This window comes from Pristiophorus japonicus, chromosome 8 (genome assembly GCF_044704955.1).
Source record: "Pristiophorus japonicus isolate sPriJap1 chromosome 8, sPriJap1.hap1, whole genome shotgun sequence".
In the NCBI taxonomy this organism is placed as follows: domain Eukaryota; kingdom Metazoa; phylum Chordata; class Chondrichthyes; family Pristiophoridae; genus Pristiophorus; species Pristiophorus japonicus.
Genome location: NC_091984.1, coordinates 227,198,175 through 227,221,339, shown reverse-complemented (window position 1 = coordinate 227,221,339; position 23,165 = coordinate 227,198,175). Strand labels below are relative to the sequence as shown.

General features: G+C 42.7%; 2 protein-coding genes across 8 annotated transcripts in view; one reads left to right on the top strand and one right to left on the bottom strand.

Annotated features, from left to right (window-relative positions):
- The window catches only part of chek2 (checkpoint kinase 2), a 37,348-nt gene extending 15,240 nt beyond the window's left edge, over positions 1-22,108 (bottom strand). For both annotated transcript variants that reach the window (XM_070888041.1, XM_070888042.1), the window contains exons 1-7: positions 21,174-22,108; positions 12,963-13,087; positions 10,216-10,363; positions 7,082-7,172; positions 5,620-5,728; positions 2,280-2,348; positions 2,132-2,196 (exon numbers count right to left, since the gene is read on the bottom strand). In XM_070888041.1, the coding sequence (XP_070744142.1) occupies positions 2,132-2,196; positions 2,280-2,348; positions 5,620-5,728; positions 7,082-7,172; positions 10,216-10,363; positions 12,963-13,087; positions 21,174-21,390 (824 nt within the window). In that variant the 5' untranslated portion in view covers positions 21,391-22,108. The remainder of the gene's footprint in view (positions 1-2,131; positions 2,197-2,279; positions 2,349-5,619; positions 5,729-7,081; positions 7,173-10,215; positions 10,364-12,962; positions 13,088-21,173) is intronic.
- Positions 1,345-23,165, top strand: part of LOC139269047 (leucine-rich repeat-containing protein 74B-like) — a 129,124-nt gene continuing 107,303 nt past the window's right edge. For 2 of the 6 annotated variants that reach the window (XR_011594149.1, XM_070888037.1), the window contains exon 1: positions 22,310-22,638. The gene's annotated coding sequence lies outside the window, so the exon portion shown is untranslated. Of the gene's footprint in view, positions 1,503-22,308; positions 22,639-23,165 lie in introns of those variants that run through there. The other 4 variants (XM_070888040.1, XM_070888038.1, XR_011594150.1 and 1 more) reach the window with 3 other exon arrangements.

Below are 23,165 nucleotides of genomic sequence, written 5' to 3'. Positions count from 1 at the left end.
GGGATCCTTTGGTAAATTCAACCGGGCTGTAATGGGAACACACAAATTTTGCAGCAAGCATTGTATATTCCAGATCCCCTTGAAATGTAAAATGAAGTTGAGCAAAAGAACTTTTAAGGCAGAAACCATACAAATACACAGACCACATTCCCAAATAATGTTTTGAGCCAATGCAGTATTTTCCATTCCCTAATTTGTGATACAGTACCGTCAGCAGGCTGGCGGCCTGCCCTTTACACACACACGCACCCGAAGGGACCTCGCAAATGCCGGTTCTCGGCACGCGATGCGCCAAGAACCGGCTTTTGCGATCTGTCACAATTTCTTTTGACAGATCGCATGCATCCCAGGGAGAAGGACATGCGCGGGCCAAGATCTGGGCCATTTGCCCAACTCTTGCCCAGCAAATGTTTTTCGAACTCTTATGCTTGCTTTTACCAGTGTTATTATTTTTATGTTTTAAAACTCTTAACATTCAATTTTTCTATTAAACCTGTTTATGAAGGCAAGTTTATTTTTAAACACTTAAAACATTTTTAATTCAAATATATAAATTTCTCAAACATTTAATTTAATGCAATTTCTATAAAAAAATTTAAAAATTAATATAAATTGCATTAAATTTATAATTTATGTTAGTGTTTTATTTGATTTTAGGGGTATTCTCATTGATAGTAGTATTGGGTGCTCCAAGCTCCCATTATTATGAATGAAAATACTACATTGTGATAGGTGGTCCAGGCTCACGTGATCCCAGGATACGCATACGGATATATGCAGACTATAGATATACTCTCTGTGTAGTCACTGTATAATTGCATAAGATGAAACTTGTTTACCAAGATAGAGGCAGAGAGGTTGTTTCCACTGGTTGGGGAGACTAGAACTAGGGGGCACAGCCTCAAAATACAGGGGAGCCAATTTAAAACCGAGTTGAGAAGGAATTTCTTCTCCCAGAGGGTTGTGAATCTGTGGAATTCTCTGCCCAAGGAAGCAGTTGAAGCTAGCTCATTGAATGTATTCAAATCACAGATAAATAGATTTTTAACCAATAAGGGAATTAAGGGTTATGGGGAGCGGGCGGGTAAGTAGAGCCGAGTCCACGGCCAGATCAGCCATGATCTTTTTGAATGGCGGAGCAGGCTCGAGGGGCTAGATGGCCTACTCCTGTTCCTAATTCTTATGTTCTTATGATGTACTGTCAATAAGGTTTACACTGTTTATATACATGCTGGCACCACTAGAGGGTGCAACTGGTGGAGACCAGGGTTTCCTGCCCTGATGGCAGGGGCTGTATAAAAGGGGAACCACCATGTGGCTGCCTCACTCTGGAGTTACGAATAAAGGACTACGGTCATTACAGTTTGAGTACAACACATTACCTCATGGAGTCATTCATAAGTACAGAGACATAATAAATACAATCCTGAAAGACATGTTCCCATACGCTGGACTGCACAACTAGGCCTCAGCTCAATTCTACATTCCTCCGGGAACACCAGGTATTTGTTAAAAAGATTTTTGGTCGGATGCATCCATTTCGGGTCATTATTGGAAAGCCTCTTTCATTAATAGCCAAATCTCCTCCCTAATTTTTGAGCTAGTTGCCCCTGTAGAGAGAAATCCAACTTTGGAAGAAAACAGACTTCTGAGAAACAGCTTTTATCAACAGCCTCGGGGAGAGGGGGGGGGGGGGGGAACAGGACAAACACTTTCACAGATTGAAAAAGGGAGTGAAATGCTCAGTGAGTCCATCAACTAGTTTTCTCCCCTTTCTCCCACTTATTTAAAAAAAAATCAATTTCCCATGCTAGATTACATCTTAATTTTAAACCTCATTTAAATTTCAAATTCCCCTCCCCACCAAATGATAAAGATCAACGAGTTTACAAATCTACAGGGAACGAATCAGTGCTCGAATAAATATTCCCATATGTCCATTTAATGATCGATCGGAGCTCATTTCAAATCATTCCACTTTGGACTAATGGAATGCTGATCCCAATAAATTATTTTACCTCAACCAGTTCAAATCCACAAAGAAACAGAACACGCTGGATTTATCCAGCTGCTGACTATGAACAATGTGTTTTCCAAGGAATTAAAAAGGCCAAAGAGGTGAAACACTTACAAATCTAGAACAATGTAGAAGGAATCTTCAAAATCAAACACTTCCTCAATCTTGATTATGCAAGGCTTTGTAAAAGAAAAAAGAAAATTAATTTATTGGCTGACATTAATATTTCAACAGAAAAAAGTAGGCAGTTTCTGTGACTTACATGGTCCAATTTCTTTAGAATCTCAATTTCTGTTGCAACATTCGAAGCGCAACATTTTGAATCAGCATCCTGCAGAAAACAGGGCGAGGTTAGGAACTTGTAATAACGACAGTTCAACGCTCACAAATTTGGTTTGCATGCAAGATTTAGCCAGAAATCAAAGCTGTACGAAAATAGATTTTAATCTCACTCATCAAAATGTTGTTGTGGGAGCAATGGTGTGAACTTGAGGCAAGATTTCTAGCACAAAACAGCTAAAATATCAGCCGCTTCACCTCATGCAAAGAGTCTGGCATGGCAGTGGTGTTTAGCAGCCTTCAGTATAACTGGCAGTGCCCTAGCAAGTCCAACTAGCTTAGAGCTAGTACACACTCGCAGTAAAGTGGGCACTGGAGGAATAGAATTACTTGTTCCTCTCAACACTCAAAAGATTCAATGCGTACACATGTAAATGGCAGTGTTCCATTTCAGGAGGAAGCCAGTGTCAACATTGACTCAGTGGGCAGCACACTCGTCTCGGAGATAGAAGGTTGTGGGTTCAAGTCCCACTCCAGAGACTTGAGCACCAAAATCTAGGCTGATACTCCAGTGCATTGCTGAGGGAGTGCTGCACTGTCGGAAGTGCCGTTTTTCAGATGAGAAGTTAAAACCGAAGCCCCGTCTGCTCTCAGGAAGATGTAAAAGATCCCATGGCACTAAGAGCAGCCATCTTTATCCCTCAAATCAACATCACCTAATACAGATTATCTGGTCATCATCACGTTGCTCTTTGTGGGATGCATGTCCTACATTACAACAGTGACTACACTTCAAAAGTATTTCATTGGCTGCAAAACACTTTGGGACATCCTGAGGTCACGAAAGACACGACATAAATGCAAGTCTGTCTTTCGTTCGCTTTAGAAAAAGAATGGCTGGCATGTTTTAAGAGGACAGATTTTTCAATGCCTCAGGATGTATGAATCAGAATGTTTGGCTTATTGTTAATTTACACATATGTTGTGTTAAACATACTGTGTGGCAGCTCAAGACCCAAAGCAGGTTGCAGACCTAATCAAAGGCTCTTTTGATCATTTCCTTGACAGGTCCCTCATGGTATTTTTAAGCCAGTCACATACATTGCTGATATTTAATTCAACAAGCAGCTTTATTTGTTGACACAGATATGCACACACCTGTTAAAAATTGAGAATTTGTTTGAACGGGAATATTTACTCAGGCACGGATTTCATTCCCTGTAGATTGCAAAATAACCAATCAAGGGATTTTTCTATCGCCATCACAAAGCATTTCCCTGCTTTTTTTTTTAAAATGATGATTTTAAATGCATCATTTTTCTCTAGTGTGAATCTGAAAGTTGGTGGACATGTGCAGTTTTCTTCAACTGAAAATCATGGAAGGCAGGCAATGTTCCCTTTAAGCTGCGCAGACGCGCAGCGCTCGAGGTCCCGCTCAGCCGGCTTACAAATGAAAAAACCGTGCAAGTGCGCAATTTTGAATGGGTCATGCAGCCTGTTAAAGAGGCCACGGGGCCAAAAAAAATTGAAGCCAGGTACCCTGGGGCCTCAACTATTTACAATCTATATTAATGACTTGGATGAAGGGATCGAGTGTAATGTAGCCAAGTTTGCTGATGATACAAAGATGTGGGAGAGCAAATTGCGAGGAGGACATGAGAAATCTGCAAAGGGAATATAGACAAGCTAAGTGAGTGGGCAAAAATTTGGCAGAAGGAGTATGTGGGAAAAATGTGAGATTATCCACTTTGGCAGTAAAAAATATAGAAAAGCAAATTATAATTTAAATGGAGAAAAATTGCAAAGTGCTGCAGTACAGAGGGACCTGGGGGTCCCTGTGCATGAAACTTAAAAAGTTGGTGGGAAGGTACAAAAAGTAATCAGGGAGGCAAATGGAATGTTGGCTTTTATTGCAAGGGGTTAGAGTTTTAAAGCAGAGAAGTCCTGCTACAACTGTACAGCTTATTGGTGAGGCCACACCTGGAGTACTGCGTACAGTTTAGGTCTCCGTATTTAAGGAAGGATATACAGTACTTGCATTGGAGGTTGTTCAGAGAAGGTTCACTAGGTTGATTCCAGAGATGAGGGGGTTGACTTATGAAGATAGGTTGAGTAAATCGGACCCAAGCCTTTCTCCTCTTTTTACACTTCACATTTTTGAATGGGTCGTGCAGCCTGTTAAAGAGAGGCCACGGGGCCTCAACAGTCAATATCTAATGCGTTGCAAAATTGTTGTGAAGCGCCTTGGTAAGTTTCACTATGTTAAAGGCACTATTTAAATAAAAGTTATCTTATTGGAGTTCAGAAGAATAAGAGGTGATCTTATCGAGACATACAAGATAATGAAGGGGCTCGACAAGGTGGATGCAGAGAGGATATTTCCACTCAGGAGAAACTAAAGCTAGGAGGCATAGTCTCAGAATAAGGGTCCACCCATTTAAAACTGAGATGAGAAGGAATTTCTTCTCTCAAAGGGTTGTAAATCTGTGGAATTCTCTGCCCCAGAGTGCTGTAGAGACTGGTCATTGAATATATTTAAGGCGGTGATAGACAGATTTGAGCGATAAGGGAATAAAGGGTTATGGGGAGCGAGCAGGGAAGTGGAGTCAAGTCCATGATCAGATCAACCATGATCTTATTAAATGGCAGAGCAGGCTCAAGGGGCCAAATGGCCTACTCCTGCTCCTATTTCTTATGTTCTTATGTCCATCTCCTTATCTGTATCTCCTTCAGGCAGAGATTTGGCACTTGCCACATGGAGTAACAGCAATGAACATGAGCCCTACCATTCCGTAGAACAGCACTTCAGCACCCTAAAGTGCCAGACCATCGGGCTCCCCTTGAATACAAAGGTTACTAAAATGAGATTTTGCAGATTTGGCTCTCAGTTCAGAGGTTCTAGTTAAGGAAATGGTAGTTACCTTAAATGTCAAGATAAATACTGATATTTACAGATATTTGGCCCATCCAAGCTCAGCTATCCAGAAAATCATCCCAATCACAGAATCCAACTAGCTCTTAAATAACTGCAAGGTTCTGTCTTATTACCTTACCAGGAAATCCATACAAGCAATTCCTGTTAGAAAACAACTTTCTGATTTCAGTCCTAAATTTGCCCATCGCCCATTTGGAACCTGTGACCCCATTACTAGTTTCAAGGCATACTCTGAATTACTGCTCCAGATTTCTATACAGTTTAATATCTTGAATAACTTGAAGATCATCTCCTTTCTAGCCTTGCAGATATTAAGCTCATTCAGTTTTTTTTTAAAAAACAAACAGCTTTACTACAGATACTGTGCAATTGAGTTGGTCATACTTACCCCTCGCTCAGTTACAAGTTGTGCAAATTTTGGTTTATGTACAATCTTCACAGCTACCTTCTTGCAGTTTGCCTTCTCAAATGCCAGTTTCACTTCTCCACAGACACCCCTGCAACATATTGTTTTTTTTAAATCAGGAATTAATTCAAACTACACGAGAGACTTTGTTTATATGTGCTGTGAAGATAATTCCGGTTGGTATTATGATGGTCATTTACTAGTACAGTACTGGTGCTCCTTGACTGCATGTTTAGAGTGGAGACTTGTGTAAATGGGAGAACCTCATTATGTTATGAGCAGGATATGGCCCCTCAAGCCTGCTCTGCCATTCAATAAGATCATGGCTGATCTAGCTCAACTCCACTTTCCCGCCCCATCCCCATATTTCTCGATTTCCCTGGAGTCCAGAAATCTATCGATCTCAGCCTTGAATATATTCAACGGTTCAGCATCCACAGCCCTCTGGGGTACAGAATTCCAAAGATTCACCACCCTCAAGAAATTCCTCCCTGTCCTAAATGGCCCACCCCTTATGCTGAGACTATGCCCCCTAATTCTAGACTCTCCAGCCAGGGGAAACCTCTCCACATCTACCCTGTCAATACCCCTCAGAATCTTGTATGTTTCAATGAGATCACTTCTCATTCTTCTAAATTCCAGGGCGTATAGGCCCAATCTCTCCTCATAGGACAAGCCTCTCATCCAGGGTCTTTGATATATGAAGCATTAAACTGAACCAAGGAGTTACAGCATTCATGAATTGTTACTGATCAGTTGGGTTACCAAACAGATTAAAGAATAATAAACTGCTCAATCGTCATTTGAATTGAGCAGTTTAAAGACAGAAACATAGATTGCATTATGCGGCTTGTAACTTATACAACAGCATTCTGGTTTATGCAAAGTCAAGTGATTTCAGCCAGTACAATTTTCTAATTGTCCCCAGGCTAGATTTTTCTTCTGGGGTCGGGGGGGAAAAGAGAAAGAGAAAGAAAGGAATAGGAAGGTGGGGGGGGGGGGAAAGAGAAAGAAAGGAATAAGAAGAAACCACCTTAATTTTGTCCCTGATTACTATCCAGGAAGTGGATAGTAATGGAAGTGTGATCAACTGGGGCTGGGATTGGGCTCAGTTGAAAGGCCTCTTCCCCAAAAATCTAATAGCTCACCCGCGCCGATTTGGCTCCCACAAGATGGCCGACAATTTGGGTAAAGTAGGAGAGGGGTCCCAGCACCTAGGAGACCATAGCACAGCAAAACCTGCAGATGGCGGAAATCTCAAATGAACGCAGAAAATGCAAGAATTTATAGCAGGTCCTGAAAAGGGATACTTTTCTCTTCCAGCTGGTTAGTTACTGTATAATGTTTTCCTAAACAACTGCACAGTTGTTACTCAGAACATTACAATATAAACTAAGGACTTTGAATAAGCTTAAAAGAAAAAAAAAAGACAACTTGTACTTACGAGCCAAGAGTTTTTGAGATGATGTATTTATCCCGGAACCCTTTTGGGAGATTCAACTGATCATCCGTCGTGAGATCAGAAAAGACAAAAACTAGAAAATAGCAACATAGGAGGACATTAAATCATCTGCATTATCTAAAAAGCAATAGTACTTCTTCCCAGTGTATCAATCGGAAAGCCTACAGTTGGGTTGATGAGACCACAATACAATTTTTTTTTTTTTTTAATTACATGCAGAAAGTGTTACTGCATTGTCTGTGGATTCCAGTACTGTCCAGTGGTCTTTAAAGGCGATTTTTTTTTAAACTTGGTGTGCCATGCATCTAAATATTCCGTTGATATCATTCTTCTCTAGAGCCAAGTTTCATCTCAATAAATATCCAGATACGTCAAACCACAAAGCACACAATTTTAACACAGATATTTAAAACACGGGGAAACATTTTAAAGAAATCTTTTAAAAAATTATAGTTCAAATGCTAGGAACCACTCAGTGCCATTACAGTGGCTCCCACAGCCTTAATCAGTTTGGAACATAGGCCAGGGACTGGAGCAATCAGGCAGGGAGTGCAACATGGGGGCCAGGCAACACCAAAGCCAAGTTGAAGCACAAACGGAGCAGGGTTGGTTTCCAATGATCTAGCGACAGCAAGCAGCAAGTTTATCGAGGCTGAAATGGCAGAAACATTCCCAGGCTTGAACCTGAGAGAGTGTGGCATGGCCCTGCTCTGTATAACATATTAGGAGGCTTGCATTATTATATATGATACAAGCCATTGTACACAACAGTTGCAATTCCCCCAGATATTGTTCAAACGTTTATGATTTTATCATTTTTTTTTATATACTGTTTGGCCTTTTTATTGCTGTGTCAAGTAGAGCAAGCTGCAGCAAGCTCTTGCTCAATGGTCCCCCTCTGATGCGCAGCTGTTTACTGGTCCTGCACAGCCTGGGAACGGCTTTTCCAATGTAAAATTCGGCACATGCGCAAAACTTTGAATAGGCCGCACAGCTCATTAAAGAGACCCCGCACCCAAGCAGGGGAAACATTGCTCGATGTCACAAAATTCTGATATATTGTACACCTACCCGTGCCAAAATGTGGAATTCACTGGACTCCGAAGGAGACAGCTTTAAGCTATACTGTGGGAGTTTTGCCCAGATTGTTTCTACAGTAACACTGCATATATTCTGAAGTTCTAGTCTGCTACTCGGTGGAACCTCTTCATTAAAAGCTCCATGAACTTAAATCTCAGATGCCTAAAAGAGGCACAAGTCTCTGAAGTGAAGTGGTGCAGAATTAGATTTCAAACGCAGAAAAGGAAGAATGAACTTGGATTTATATATTGTCTGTCGTGACCTCAGGACATCGCAAAGTGCTTCACCAGCAATGAAGTACTTTTGAAGTGCAGTCACTGTTGTAATGTAGACAAATGCACCAGGTAATTTGCATACAGCCAATTAGATGAATAACCAGATAATCTGTTTGAGTGATCTTGGTTGAGGGATAAACGCTGGCCAAGACACCAGGAAACCTACCCTGCTCTTCTTTCAAGTAGTTCCATGGGATCTTTTATGTCAGAGAGGACAGAAGGGGGTTCAGAAAGAGCTAGTACAAGACCTCCAGACTAATTTTCAAGAAATATTTTGAGCGAATCAATTGGTTCATCTCCTTTCTGGTCGTTCCATTGAAAGCAGTTTGCTAACTTCCAATACTTGATTATTAGTTTATGCACCTATTTTCCTATAAGTAGATCTTCTGTAATGTCAGAAGTAGGATTCGAACCTACGGCCTGAGAAAGGGACCAGAATACACCAACCTTTGATAAGGTAAGGATTACAGTCCTCGTGTCTGGTGCTTTAGACCACTTGGCCATCCTTCGTGCTCAATGGTGGTTTCTTGCTGTTGTTTGAGCCAGTCAGGTGCATGCGTGACATGATTCCCAATAAAAATGAAAATTCAAAAAATGTGGTGTGTGTAGACTCTGGACTGCTTATTCACAGGATACAGGCTCATATTAGGACCCAACTAGCATTGTACCAAAGATTAGCGAACCACATTCTAGTACTTGGCCAATCAGGTCCAGAAGAGCAAACCAAAATTACAGCTCCATTATGCAATGGGCAAAAAATGCCCACCCCATAATACCCCTTTAACAAGATAAGAGCCACATTAATAGGGAAAGTGAAATTAGGCACCAGTCCAAACCACAAACTAATACTGGAGATTTACTTGGAACAATATTTCCAAGATTGATGTTCGATTTGGTCTACAACTATTTTGTTGTAACCTGTAAAACATAAATCGTTAACTCAAGTGCCCCCTGATTAAAAGGGGGGGGGGGGGGGGGCACTAAAACAGAAACTTTCAAACAAGTGCCCGCTTGTTTTTTTTTGTGTTTTTTTTTTTTTGAGGGCACCAACACACAAATTATACAAGTGCCCCCTGGCTAAAAAGGGGTAGGGGGCACTAAAACCGACATTAAACAAATTCAATTTTGGACATCAATTCAATTCAAATCAAAATTTGGTTGCCGGGGGTGATGAGGCACTCCAGTCCCTCCGGCGCCCATCTCTCGCGGAAGGCCGCGAGCGTACCGGTGGACACCGCGTGCTCCATCTCCAGGGACACACTGGCTCGCATGTAACCGTGGAAGAGAGGCAGGCAATCGGGCTGAACGATGCCCTCGACTGCCCGCTGGCCCCCTTGGCCGTGCCCAGGAGCAGTCCTACGAGGAGGCCCTCGGACCTACCCGCTCCCCTCCACACAGGGTGCCCAAAGATCAGGAGTGTGGAACTGAAGTGCAACCAGAATGAGGAGCAGCCCCTTCAAATACTGGAAGAGGGGCTGCAACCTCACTGATTCAACAAAGACATGGAACACAGACTCTTCCAGACTGCAGAAATTGCAGGCGGCCTGGGAGCCTGTGAACCAATTAAAAAACTTATTGCACAGGACTGCTCCGTGCAACACCCTCCAGGCCAAGTCCCTAATAAATAAGAGGACTCCCTCCGTGTAGAGAGCACTCCACTGGGGACCCCCGCCTCCTCCAGATGGCAAGATGGTGCTGATCTGGTCTATAAAACTGAATGAATTGGATCAGCTGCCAAGGGTTTTAAGAGCACATTCTTACCTTTGTGCAATTCATGATTAATTGCTATTTCCGCATTGTTGTACAATGGTAATCGCCGATCTTTTCCAATTATCTGCCCGTTTAGGAAGGTACCATTCGAACTGTGGTCTTCAATATATACTACAAATGTGCTTCCAGGACCCTTTTCCTAATGAAGACCACATAAAACATGAAAAAAGGAGCTGTAACTGCCTTAATTTGACATAACAGGTGGTGGAATTACCTCACATTTTCCCCAATCTCAAATAAAGGTTTGTGGAAATTGATGAGCAGTCCCAATTCCTCGCTTGCCATTTTGTACGTGGGTGGGCTAAACTGACTGCAGCTGCATGTTTCTGTCCACTTAATGTCAGCAATGTTTATATTGGTTATTCCAGACTGGGGTAGATGGAAGCATAGGAAGCAAGGCAACAATTGAACCATTAAATAGGGAAAAAGGTGTTGTACTAATTAATCTTGAAATTTAGTTTGGAATTTAAAAGCAAACTGATAGTGCAATTGGAAATGCCAACAGTGGTGCATTACCATAGCAAACTTTCTATTACAAAAACTATAACCATACCTTAAAGAGGGCATTGTTATCAAAAATTACAAATTACATTAATGGCTTCAGTAGGAAGCTCAACCTTTCATTTAAGGTGCAAAAGAGGCCTTCATCCACAGGGCACCCATCACCTTGAAATTACATAATTTACTAAGATGTTAAACTTGACCTATAAGGTTGCACCAAGTGAAGTGGAGCTATCGAGCGCTGTTATACTTAAAGGGTTAAAAATGGATCTCGGAATTTGACATGGGCTTTTGTGGTGGTCACTTTATGAAGGCGTTGAGGGAAATGGCATGTCAGAATGATCAACTGTTACAAGCTGTCCCAACTGTTGAACCACAGGAAGCCCAGAGGGGCAGATTAACAGGGAAGGGGTTCAAAGGTGACACAATGGAGGAGCTCCATCTGGTCAAGGCAAGAGAGATAAGATAACATTCCAATGTGCTAATGAATTTTTGGGATAGTGAGGTTTATAGAAAAGTACTGGAGATGGGCGTGGTCAGGATTGTACCTTTGAGTGACAAGGGTTTTGACCATTCAAATCAATGTATGTCTCATGTATTGAATGTCTGGCCATTATAGGCCGAGGAACTGTATAAAAACCCTGTGTTTTCTTTGTTCAGAGAGAGCAAGAGAGAGAACGGCTCAGCAACAGGTTGACTGCAGACTTGTCTCTCCCTTGCAAGAAATACTCCACTACACCAAGTAAACTATTTTCTGAACAATGAGGGAAGCCATACTTCAAGGCGTCTTGGGCTGTTACCTCCCACTTTAAGACAAGGAGTTTCCCAAAATGTCAGGAAACTGGGAGGAAAGGATCCCTGGAGCATCCTTTATTTTAAATTAATCCCATCTCAGTACATGTTACCAGATCTAAAATAGCCTGCTCCCTGGCTGGTTCCACAATGTTGGAGGCTGGGTCATTGTATATATTTAAGGTGTAAAGACAGAGATTTTTGAACGATAAGGGAGTCGAGGGTTATGGGGAGCGGGCAGGGAAGTGGATTTGAGGCCAAGATCAGATCAGCCATGATACTGAATGGCGCAGCAGGCTCAAGGGACCAAATGGCCTGCTCCTATTTCTTATGTTCTTATGTTTAAAGAGAATTATTTAAAAATCAGTTGACAGAATTGGTCTTAGAAATGTACTCGGATTACAATAAAAGGCTCTCCAATACCTGTGTATCTAATTGACTATTGTTTTCAATATCCCAAGTGTTATTTTTTAAAAAGCATCTTGGGGGTGAGGGGAGAAGATTGGCAAGAAGTAGTTAGCTCTTGCAGGGGTAGTTTCACCAGCCCTAACAGCCTCTGGTACCAGTTGGCCAATCTTACATGAGAACATAAGAAATAGGAACAGGAGTAGGACATACGGCCCCTCGAGTCTGCTCCGCCATTCAATAAGATCATGGCCGATCTGATCATGGCTGATCTGATCATGGACTCAGCTCCACTTCCCCGCCTGCTCCCCATAACCCCTTATCTATTTCTGCCTTAAATTTATTGAATGTCCCAGCTTCCACAGCTCTGAGGCAGTGAATTCTACAGATTTACAACCGAGAGAAGAAAATCTCCTCCTGTTTTAAATCTTCATTCATGTGCCTCGATAGCAAGTCTTGAAAGGTTATTCAACTGTGTAGGGCATCACAGCTGAGCACAATCAGGCATTTGATATGGGTACAGTAGCACAGTGGTTATGTCACTGGACTAATGATCCGGAGACACAAGGTCAAATCCCACCACGGTTGCTGGGGAATTTAAACTCAGTTAATAAATAAATCTGGAATTAGGGAAGGAAATCTGCCGTCCTTACCCGGTCTGGCCTACATGTGACTCCAGACCCACAGCAATGTGGTTGACTCTTAACTTCCGTCGGAAATGGCAGCTCACCACCTCCTTCTCAAGGGCAATTAGGGATGGACAATAAATGCTGGCCTTGCCGGCAATGCTCATCCCGTGAACGAATTTTAAAAATGTTTTAACCTGGTGTGCACATACATTTAAAAAGCAGTCAAATCAGTTTTGTTCTAATAAATCAGGTATTAAATATATTTCCCAGTTTCCACGTTCATTGCAAGATGTGGAATAACAAACAGGGTGAAGTGTCATTTGAATTGATACCCAGACCCTGCCCAACCAAAAACACAAAAAGCATTGAATGTTCCATTATGGCCCTAGCTGAAGTGTTGCCATTACTTACTCGGATTATTCTGCAGTGCTTCTTGCTGTATGATTTGAAGTGTTCCTTCCTCTTCAATACTGGGTGATCGAAACTATAATGGCACGACTTATCCCTCCCGAACCAGTATTCATTATTTAAGCAATCTGTGACAGAAAAGACATGCGGTTGGGTGAATCCATCTCGCGAATGCTCTCAAAATCCCTTTGAAAATAAATCCAAGTATATTTTGGTAGGTCTTACTTAAATGGGACACAAGGTGCTGTTTTAAATATAAGCGCAATACAACCAGTAATTCTCTTCACTTGAAGATTGGGTTTCACATTACTGGCTTTCGCACGATGGTCAATGTGACCACTGACAGCCTACCTTTCCTTCATCTCTGGTGCTCAGTACACCTGCTACTCCATGCATCTCTTGGCCTCCATTCGTGGAAGTAGGATGCTGGCATTCCATAATGTTCATTTGGCTTTGCTTTCCAGTGAGCAAAGGCAAAGGAATTAGGAAGCAGGGGGTATCCCAGCAAACACAGAATAAGTGAAGGGGTCTATTAAAGCCTCATTTTCATGGAGTTATTGATCATTTAGAATTTCTCCCCCTTTCTGATAAAGTTCCTGACAATTGCCTAGGATGGCATATTTGTTCAAAAGACAAATATGCCATCCACGTGAGACAGTGGAGATACAGACCATCACTGTGGTGCAGTTGGAATGCAGTATTTCAGAAAGGATTTCAACAAAAAAAATGCAACAGCAATTTCATTTATATAGTGCTTTAAATGTAGAAAAAACACCCACGGCATTTTAGAGGAAAAACAAAAAGGAATAGATGCTGAGCCTTGTGGGAGATGGGGAAGGGATGAGTTTTAAGAAAGTATTTAACAGGCGGAGAAAGAAGCAGAAAAGGAGTGTCAGAAAGTATGCAAGGCAAGGAAAGGAAAAGGACTTGCAATTATAAAGTACCTTTCACGATCTCAGGACGTCCCAAAGCACTATACAGCCAATGAAGTACTTTTGAAGTGTAGTCACTGTTGTAATGTAGGAAACAGCTGCAAATTTGCATACAGCAAACTCCCACAAACAGCAGTGCTGTCATGGGCCAGATAATCTGTTTGTGATGTTGGTTTTGGGATAAATATTGGCCAGAAAACCAGGAGAACTCGCCTCTTCTTCGAATAGAGCCATGGGATCATTTACCATCACTTGAGGGGACATAAAAGGGCCTCGATTTAACATCTCATCCGAAAGACAGCACCTTCAACAGTGCAGCGTTCCCCTCAGCACTGCACTAGTGTCAGCCTGGATATTATGCACTCAAGTCTTTGGAGTGGAACTTGAACCCACAACGTGCTGATGAGAGGTTGGGAGTGCTACTAACTAAGCCAAGATGTCAGAAGGCAGCAGAAGACCCTGCTCCCAATGATGGGGAGGGGAGGACTCCCAGAAAGCCAGAGTCAGAACTGAAGAACACAGGCGTGAACACCACGCTGGCTGTGGTTGCAAAAGTAGTGTGAAGAGATCGGAAGAAGACAAGGATTTTAAATTCAATATACAGTAAAACATTGTTGGCGAAGTGAATGGGGATGATGCACGAATGGACAGGATATTGGAACAGGTAGCAGAGTTTATAGAGGGTGGAGGATGACAGGCCAGCAAGGAAGGTGTTGGAGAAAGCAAGTCTGGAGGTGATAAAAGTGTAAATAAGGGATTCAGTAGCAGTTGGAGTCAAGTGAGGTCAGCAGCGGGCATCACTGCACGGGTGAAAACAAGCAGTTTTTGCAATTGGTAGGACATGGATTTTGAAGCTCGCTGATAGGTCAAACAGAACACCAAGATTTTGTACTGCTTCATTCAGCCTAAAACAGGGGCCAAGGAGCAGGATGAAGTCAGTGACAAGAGAGTTTTATGGCTGGAGCAAAACAATGCTTCTGAATTGGAGGCAATTATAGCTCATTCATGATGGCGTCAGACAGGCAGTCTGACAGCACAGAGATGGTCGTTGGGGCAAGGAAAATACGGCTTGATGTCATTAGTATACACAAGGAAGTTGACCCCAAGGCTGCAGGCCATGTAACAAAAGATAGCATGTAGTTGAGGAACAGGAAAGGACTAAGGATAGATCCTTAGGGAACTCTGAAGAGACTGTGCAGGAGCAGAAAGAGAATCCGTTGCTGGACATGTGCTGGCTACATTGGACAGGCAAGAGTGGGCGCAAGGAGAGGGATCATAGTAGTCACCTGAAGCTGGGCACTGGAGAGGCACCAGAGAAGAATGCTATTGTCAGTGTCGAACACGGGAGAAGCCGAGGATAGCAGGAGGGATAATGCACCATATCCACAGTCAGAGGATATGATGTCTGAATTTTATCAGAGTAATCTTGGGTGAACAAGGTGGAAGATATGAAGATAGAGTTGAGGGAGAGGGGGAGAGCGGCAGAGTTCAGAGAAGGTGACACATTCAAGGACCTTGGAGAGGAAGTGGATGTTGGAGGATGGACGGATCATGGGTGGACATTTTTTTTTTTAAAAAAGGGGAGGACAACAGTTTTGAAAGAGAGGAACAGTGCCTGAGCAAAGTGTAAATGTATCCCTATGTGCCACTAAGCAACAACAACTTGTATTTATATAGTGCCTTTAATGTAGTGAAACTTCCCAAAGGCGCTTTCACAGGAGTATTACGAGATAAAAGAATTTGACACCGAGCCGCATATCGAAATTAGCTCAGGCTTGGTCAAAGAGGTAGGTTTTAAGGAGCGTCTTGGATGAAAGAGAGGTAGCGAGGCAGAGGGGTTTATGCAGGGAGTTCCAGAGCTTGGGGCCTAGGCAACAGAAGGCACGGCCACCGATGGTTGAACGATTATAATCAGGGATGCTCAAGAGGGCAGAATTAGAGAAGTGCAGACATCCTGGCCTGGGGGCAGGGGTGGGGGCGGTTCTGAGACTGGAGGAGATTACAGGAGATAGGAAGGGGAGAGGACATGGAGGGATTTGATAATAAGGATGAGAATTTTGAAATTGAGACGTTACTTAACCGGAAGCCAATGTAGCACAGGGGTGATGAGCGAGCAGGACACAGACAGGCGAGTTTTGGATCAGCTCTAGTTTCCGTAGGGTAGAATGAGAGGCCAGCGAGGAGTGCATTGGAATAGGAAGCCTCCTATCCACTGCTGTAAACTTTTCAAAGCCATGCTCCTACTGGCCAGTTCCCTACCTAAATTTAACCAATCACAGCTCCATGCACTGGCCAAAGTCGCAGCGACTTCCATTTTTTCCTTATAAAGCAAAACGTATTACACATACAAGGTGAGCAGTAAAGAAAAAATACCAAGGCCTGGACATAAAGAGGAGTGTCCGCAAAATAAGATGTTCAAATTCCGTCTAATATAAACTGACACACTTCAACACCTCACTGTTGCTCTTCACTTCATAGACATGGAATGATCATATTGCAATCTTTCCAAAATGATGTCTTCACACATCAATGATGATACCAAATGTCAGTATTCAACAGGACTGCCACTCATGAGCAAAAATAGACCTAAAATGGAATAAGAAGTTTCCAGTGTCTCAGCTAGCTTAACCAGTGAATGGCTGAAGCATACAGGAAGCATCCCAGCTTCAATCCAAAGAAGGTCCCAGCTTCAATCTGCGCACGGTCTGTGCTGAACTTGTTGATCTGGGGTGGTGATAGAGGCATGAGCACCACAGGAAAGGGGAGGGCAAAGTCAGCCAGGGGTTGTACTCCTGATCAATATTCCACTATTCCCGCTGGAAGCGCGCATGCGTGGGCACTGGTAGAGGACAGATCAGACTCTCTTGTAGCTTGCCAATGTTAGTCATCATGGCAGATGAAATTTAACGCAGAAAAGTGTGAAATGATGCATTTTAGTAGAAAGAACAAGGAGAGGACAATCCTGAAGGGAACAGGGAGACTTGGGGGAAGATGTGCATAAATCGTTAAAGGTGGCAGGGCAGAATGAGAAAGCAGTTAAAGGGCTTACGGGATCCTGGGCTTCATAGTAGTGGAGTACAAAAAAGTGTGGAAATTAAGAACAACCTGTAGAAAACACTGGTTCGGCCCCAACTGGAGTATTCTGTCCAATTCTGAGCACCACACTTTAAAAGGGATAAGACGACCTTAGAGAAGGTGCAGAAAAGATTTACGAGAATGATTCCAGGAATGAGGGACTTCAGTTATGTGGATAGACTGGAGAAGCTGGGGTTGTTCTCCTTGGAGCAGGGATTTGATAGAGGTGTTCAAAATCCTGAGGGGGTCTGGCCAGGGTAAAGAGAGAGAAACTGTTCCCATTGGCAGAAGGGTCGAGAACCAGAGGACTCAGATTTAAGGTGATTGGCAAAAGAACCAAAGGCGACGCAAAACTTTTTTTTTTAAAAACACGGCAAGTGGTTAAGATCTGGAATGCACTGCCTGAAAGGGTGGTGGAGGCAGACTCCATTTTATCTTTCAAAAAGGGATAAGTATCTGAAGGAAAAATATTTGCAAGGCTACAGGGAAAGGGCAGGAGAGTGGGATTAGCTGAGAATCAGCACGGGCTTGACGGGCTGAATGGCCTTCTTCCGTGCTGGAACCATTCTATAATTTTAAGGCTCACACACCAATACAGACCACTTGAGCGAGGTGCTGCAGGGTGAATGGTGCACATGGAACCACATGTTAGCACAGACCCAACAAATCACCCAGGTTTGGAATAATTTCTCACACATGAACTATCACTGAGTGGATTAAACTGGTAGATTTATGGGATAATATTTCTGTGCAAACTCAGCATTGGGCCAAATAGCTAGAGCATTGTCCTGGTCTGTCCCCGCTCCCATAAGGAGTTAAAAACAGGCATTTTGTCTTCAAGCTGCCAATGAACATCAGATGGCCTTCAAACATCAAACATAAAAACACAAACAGGAAACAGAGCACTACGATGTCCGGCTCAAAAGAATTAGACTTCCAGTCTCCTCAATAAAGCGTGGCTTTTTTAAAAATTAGATGGATTTCTAGATAATGAATTCACTAAACAACTTTTTTTTGGGACCAGTTTCTGCTCTTAAACAGAAAGTTGATTTTAGGTTCCGCTCATTGTTTATTCAGAGACAAGCTGCTATTTCATATTTCTAACAAACATATGATTCCATCTGTCTGACAATCTGACAAGTCTCATTAAACAGGATCAGGCAATTAAAAACTTTGCAAAGAATTTATTTGCCTGTAGAACTCCTCCAAGAAAACAAGAGCTCTACACACAATAAAGGTTGAAAGTGTCAATGGTTTGTGGCTCTGAAACCAACCTACATAAACCATGGTCATTTATTACCAGAAACGGTTACACAATGTCAAGAAAATTTCCAAAACTGCTCATTACTTCCTGAGCTTCTTAATCTAAAAATTTAAAACATACCAGTATGCATCCCCTCCTGCTTCCAATATGATATACGAGTGGTTCTTTACCAGCCCCCATTCAAAAAATTTTTTAAATCGCAAATTACAAAAAGCAACAGTTCCATTTCATGCTTCTTAACTTGCACTTGGAGGTTTATCCAACAACCTTCAAAAAAGGTACAACTCTGTTTAAGCATTACCATAAAAATGTTACTAAAATATTTACATTATTGCAGACATTAGAGCTTGTAGTTGCATGGCTCAGGACACAGTGACAGCGAGTCACTACCTATGTCCACTTAAATTTTTTTGGGGTGTGCGGCCCCTTTAAAAAAGGCACTGCGCGGCCTATTCAAAATACTGCGCATGCGCAGTTTATCCTATTTAAAAGTCAGTGAGCCGGCTACGCAGGAGCTGCACAACCTAAAAGGGAACATTGGTCACCACACCACTTTCTTTTGTTATTTACCTTCGGGGAGTTCAGAAGAAAGCATAGATGAGGGGCTAAATGGAACTTATCCAAATGTGCTGCTGATACAAAACTAGGTGGGAAGATAAGTTGTGAGGAGAATGCAAAAAGGCTGCAAATACAAAGTAGACGGAATATAGTGTGAAGAAATGTGAAGTTATCCATTTTGGTTGGAAGAACAGAAAAGCAGATTTATTTTTTTTTTTTTAAATGGTAAGTGATTGGGAAATGTTGGTATTCAGAGGGACCCGGATGTCCTTGTAGACAAAATCACTGAAAGTTAACATGCAGGTACAGCAAGCAATCAGGAAAGCAAATGGTACTGCAATTATATAGGGCCTTGGTGAGACCACACCTGGAATGCTGATGATCTTACCAGAGAAAAGATACACTTGCCTTAGAGGGAGCACAACTGAGGTTCACCAGACTGATTCCTGGAATGGGGCAGGGATAGTCCTATGAGGATAGCTTGTGGAAACCAGACCTATATTACCTAGAATTTAGAAGAATGAGAGGTGATCTCATTGAAACATAAAATTCTTACAGGGCTCGACAGAGTAGATGCTGGGAGGATGTTTTCCCCTGGCTGGACAGTCTTCATAATCTCAGGATAAGGTATCTTAGTATAAGGGGTCGGCCACTTAGGACTGAGATGGAGAAATTTCTTCATTCAAAGGGCTGTTAATCTTTAGAATTCTCTACTCATGAAGACTGTGGATGCTCAGTAGTTTATATTCAAGACTGAGATGGGCAGATTTTTGGATATTAAGGGAATCAAGGGATATGGAGATAGTGCAGGGAGGTGGAGTGAAGGTAGATTAGCCATGATCTTATTGAATGACTATCGAGCCTGCTCTTGCTCCTATTTCTTATGTTCTCATGTTCATGGGGCCTGATAAAGGATTATTCTCAAAACATTAACCTTACTTTCGCTTTCAGATATTGACTGACATGCTGCACATTTACAGCATTTGATATTTATAACTTCAGACCTGCAGCATTATTTCTCTCTCAGGAAAATAAACACACTAGTTGTCACTCTAATCGACCATTCGTGCCATGCCAACAGTAACACACACAGCTCAAAAGTTATTCCAGTCATGCCCAGAATTCAATCCACAGCCAAACTCCTAAACAGGATTTCAAGATCCAAATAACCTAATGTGTTTTGTACAACAGCAAAATACAGAGCTTTCCCCAACACAGCAAGTCAATTCTGAATCAACATTGTTCATATTTCATTCCATTCTCCCATCCACTGCCACAACCTACTTTCCCTCAATCTTTATGCCTTTTGCCCAACAACCAATTTCAGTTTGTTGCACTGAGCCACATATTGTAACATGAAGCCTCAAATTAGAGTGTGTCTGGCCTGGAGGTTTGGATGCTGCACAACCAAAGCCAATATGATATGAAGGACGTGCATTACGAGCCAAAAGTGCACCACCCAACATATTGGTAAAGGCCAAAAATATTGTGCAGTCTCCATACCTGGAACAGACTTTAAGCCCCTTATTTTCACATTCGAAAAGCTTAACGGCTGTGAGGTCCCCACTGCAAGAATGGTTGGCCCAGAGACCACGCTGGCTACACTCAGGTCAACCAGGTCAACATGCGGCCGAACATGCGGGGCAACCTGTTTACCTCGATCAGCAAGACGATCTTTAAATAAAAACTTACCCGAGTGTAAAGCCAGAAGAAGCAAAAGTACTCTTGCAGTACATTTACAATTTAGACTAGGACAGTGCCATTTAGCCTGATTTTATGCTGTATTTGTATCAAAAGTAAAACTATCAGCAATGTTGCATTTATTTAGCACATTTATAATTTGGCACAAGCAGTTAATACTGTATTCTGCAATTGTTTCTTTAAATGCTTGAAAAATGTACTTTTTCTTTTGTCAAAATGACAAAAGTACAAGAATCAACTTCAGAGTGGTTACAGTATAACTGCAACCATTGGGAAAAAGTTAATTTAAACTTCTAATTTATTTAGTTAATAAAAACTTCCAGTACTTTGTAGATGCATTTTGCAAGGATGCAGAGCATATGTTTCCCTAACAGGAGCGTTGATTTGCTGACTTTGCGCCACTTTTGTGTCAATGCAAAAAAGGTTGGGCGAGCAACAAGTCTAGCCATCAGTAGTAACTCAGAAGCTCACCCAGTTCACTCAAGCCCGAAAGACCTCCAGGTCAACTCAACAGTTTTGAGCGCTCAAAATATGCAGTATAAAATCAAGTTTAAGTGTTGCAGGCTCTCAAATCAGCACCTGCAGCATTACATGCATGTCCCAGACTTCCGACAGCCACACTGAGTGATGTACAGTTCTACAATATGTAAAAGACTTTATATGGAAAAAAAAAAGAGGGTTTACCCAAGTTCCAAAATCCGTTTTCCAGCGCCCAGAGGCGACCCCAGGGCTTGGGCGGCTCCTCGACTTCGGGGATAGCAGCAAGATCCTGGGAATGGACGGATTCCAGGATGACAGTGCTGCTACCTGCGGAGGAGAGGCTGCTCGATCCCGTGGCGCTAGAGGACGAGGCGGACTGAGACTGAGACTGGGATGTGCCGGCAACACTCTCTTTCGACATCGTTGCTTTACATCCGATTATTGAGAGAGAACTTTGAGGAAAAAGTGGGAATTAAAACAAAAACAAACAAAAAAAATCCTCCACTAACGTGGTAAATATTTTTATTTTAAAAAAAAAGGGGGGTGGGAAAAGTGTAAACCCCCCACTTCAAATATAAATTAAAAGTTTGGCACAGACTTCTGTAAACTATAGATTGGCGGGGAGACTGGTCATGATTTATTGTCACCCTCCCCACCCCTCCAAGCAAATGATTGGTGCTAAAATCCAATCACCTGATGCTTAAAAATCAACCCATTGCAACTTGAGTGGCTGACTTTTTCCCCCCATCTGTAAAAGACAAGCATGGATTAGCTTGGAATCACTTGCAAGTGGCAAATATGCAGGAACTGTATACCTACAATTCTTATTGTTAAAAAAAAGCTCTAAATAGGAGGGGGAAAGCAGCACAAATCCCCCAATTGTGTCTGCCAGCACAACAACCCTTGAAGGGCAATGGAGCGAGAAAGATGTCCCCTCCCCCACCACACACTCTCCTAAAACACCATACACCTTCAGCCTCCTAATCTCTTTTCACACTATCTAATCTTTTTACGTGTGTAGTAATCTCATTTTATCTACATATACAACGAATTCCTATCACTAAAGCTGCGTCAACCGTTCCCTTCCTGACTTCGCTGCTCCTTTCGACTCTCTGGAGGTCGCGGCAACCGCGCCAACTTTTCACCTTTCACCTTTCACCTCCCACAGCTGCCCGTTCAACCAACCAAATAATTTACAGCATCGCGCGCAAAGAAGCTCTGAATTCGAAAAAGGGTGAAAGCCGCCTTTACTCTTCAGCAAAGTTTAATTCGTCAATTTAAAAAAAAAATATGTAATTGTCTTCTGCCGCGAGGGATTCTGGGGAAGAAGAAGGGAATTTCGCGGGGTTTTTTTTGACCGTTTTTTCTTTTTTTTAAAAAAATTGATTCGGGTAAACATCCCGCTAGAGAATTTAGTACCGGGTTCATGTGGCGTTGGAAGTTGTTGCTGGAGGGGGGGGAAAAGCATTTTGGTCGTATGTGCACCAAAATGTGAAATGTTTTCGGTCGCCATAGCAACAGAACAAGTCGACCCAACCTGGTGGTGTGGCGGAACCCGCCCACCGCTATTCTCATTGGCCAGCAGCCTCCCCGACCGCTCGTCCTGGAGCCGCTATTGGTTGCTTCCGATGTCAATCATTAGGCTCCTGCTGGCTGAAGGACAATCCAGGTAGGTTGAGGTGCTGGTGAAAGGAAATTGCAGTAAGATTTTTACCCCCCCCCCCCCCCAAAATAATCTAATTTTTTTGTGTAGGGAGGAGGGGGATACAGTTGTGCTAAACCTCTGTCGAACCTTGGTTAGACCACACTTGGAGTATCAGCTGTGGCCCAGTGGGTAGCACTCTCTCTTGCATCTGAGCCAGAAGGTTGTGGGTTTAAGTCCCACTCCAGGGACTTGTGCACATAAATCTAGTCTGACGCTCCCAGTGCAGTGCTGAGGGACTGCCGCACTGTCGGAGGTGCCGTCTTTCGGATGACACGTTAAACCGAAGCTGCTCTCTCAGGTGGATGTAAAAGATCCCTTGGCACTATTTTGAAGAAGAGCAGGGGAGTTGTCCCCGGTGTCCTGGCCAATATTTATCCCTCAATCAACATCACTAAAACAGATTAACTGGTCATTATCACATTGCAGTTTGTGGAAGCTTGCTTGTGCGCAAATTGGCTGCCGCGTTTCCCACATTACAACAGTGACTACGC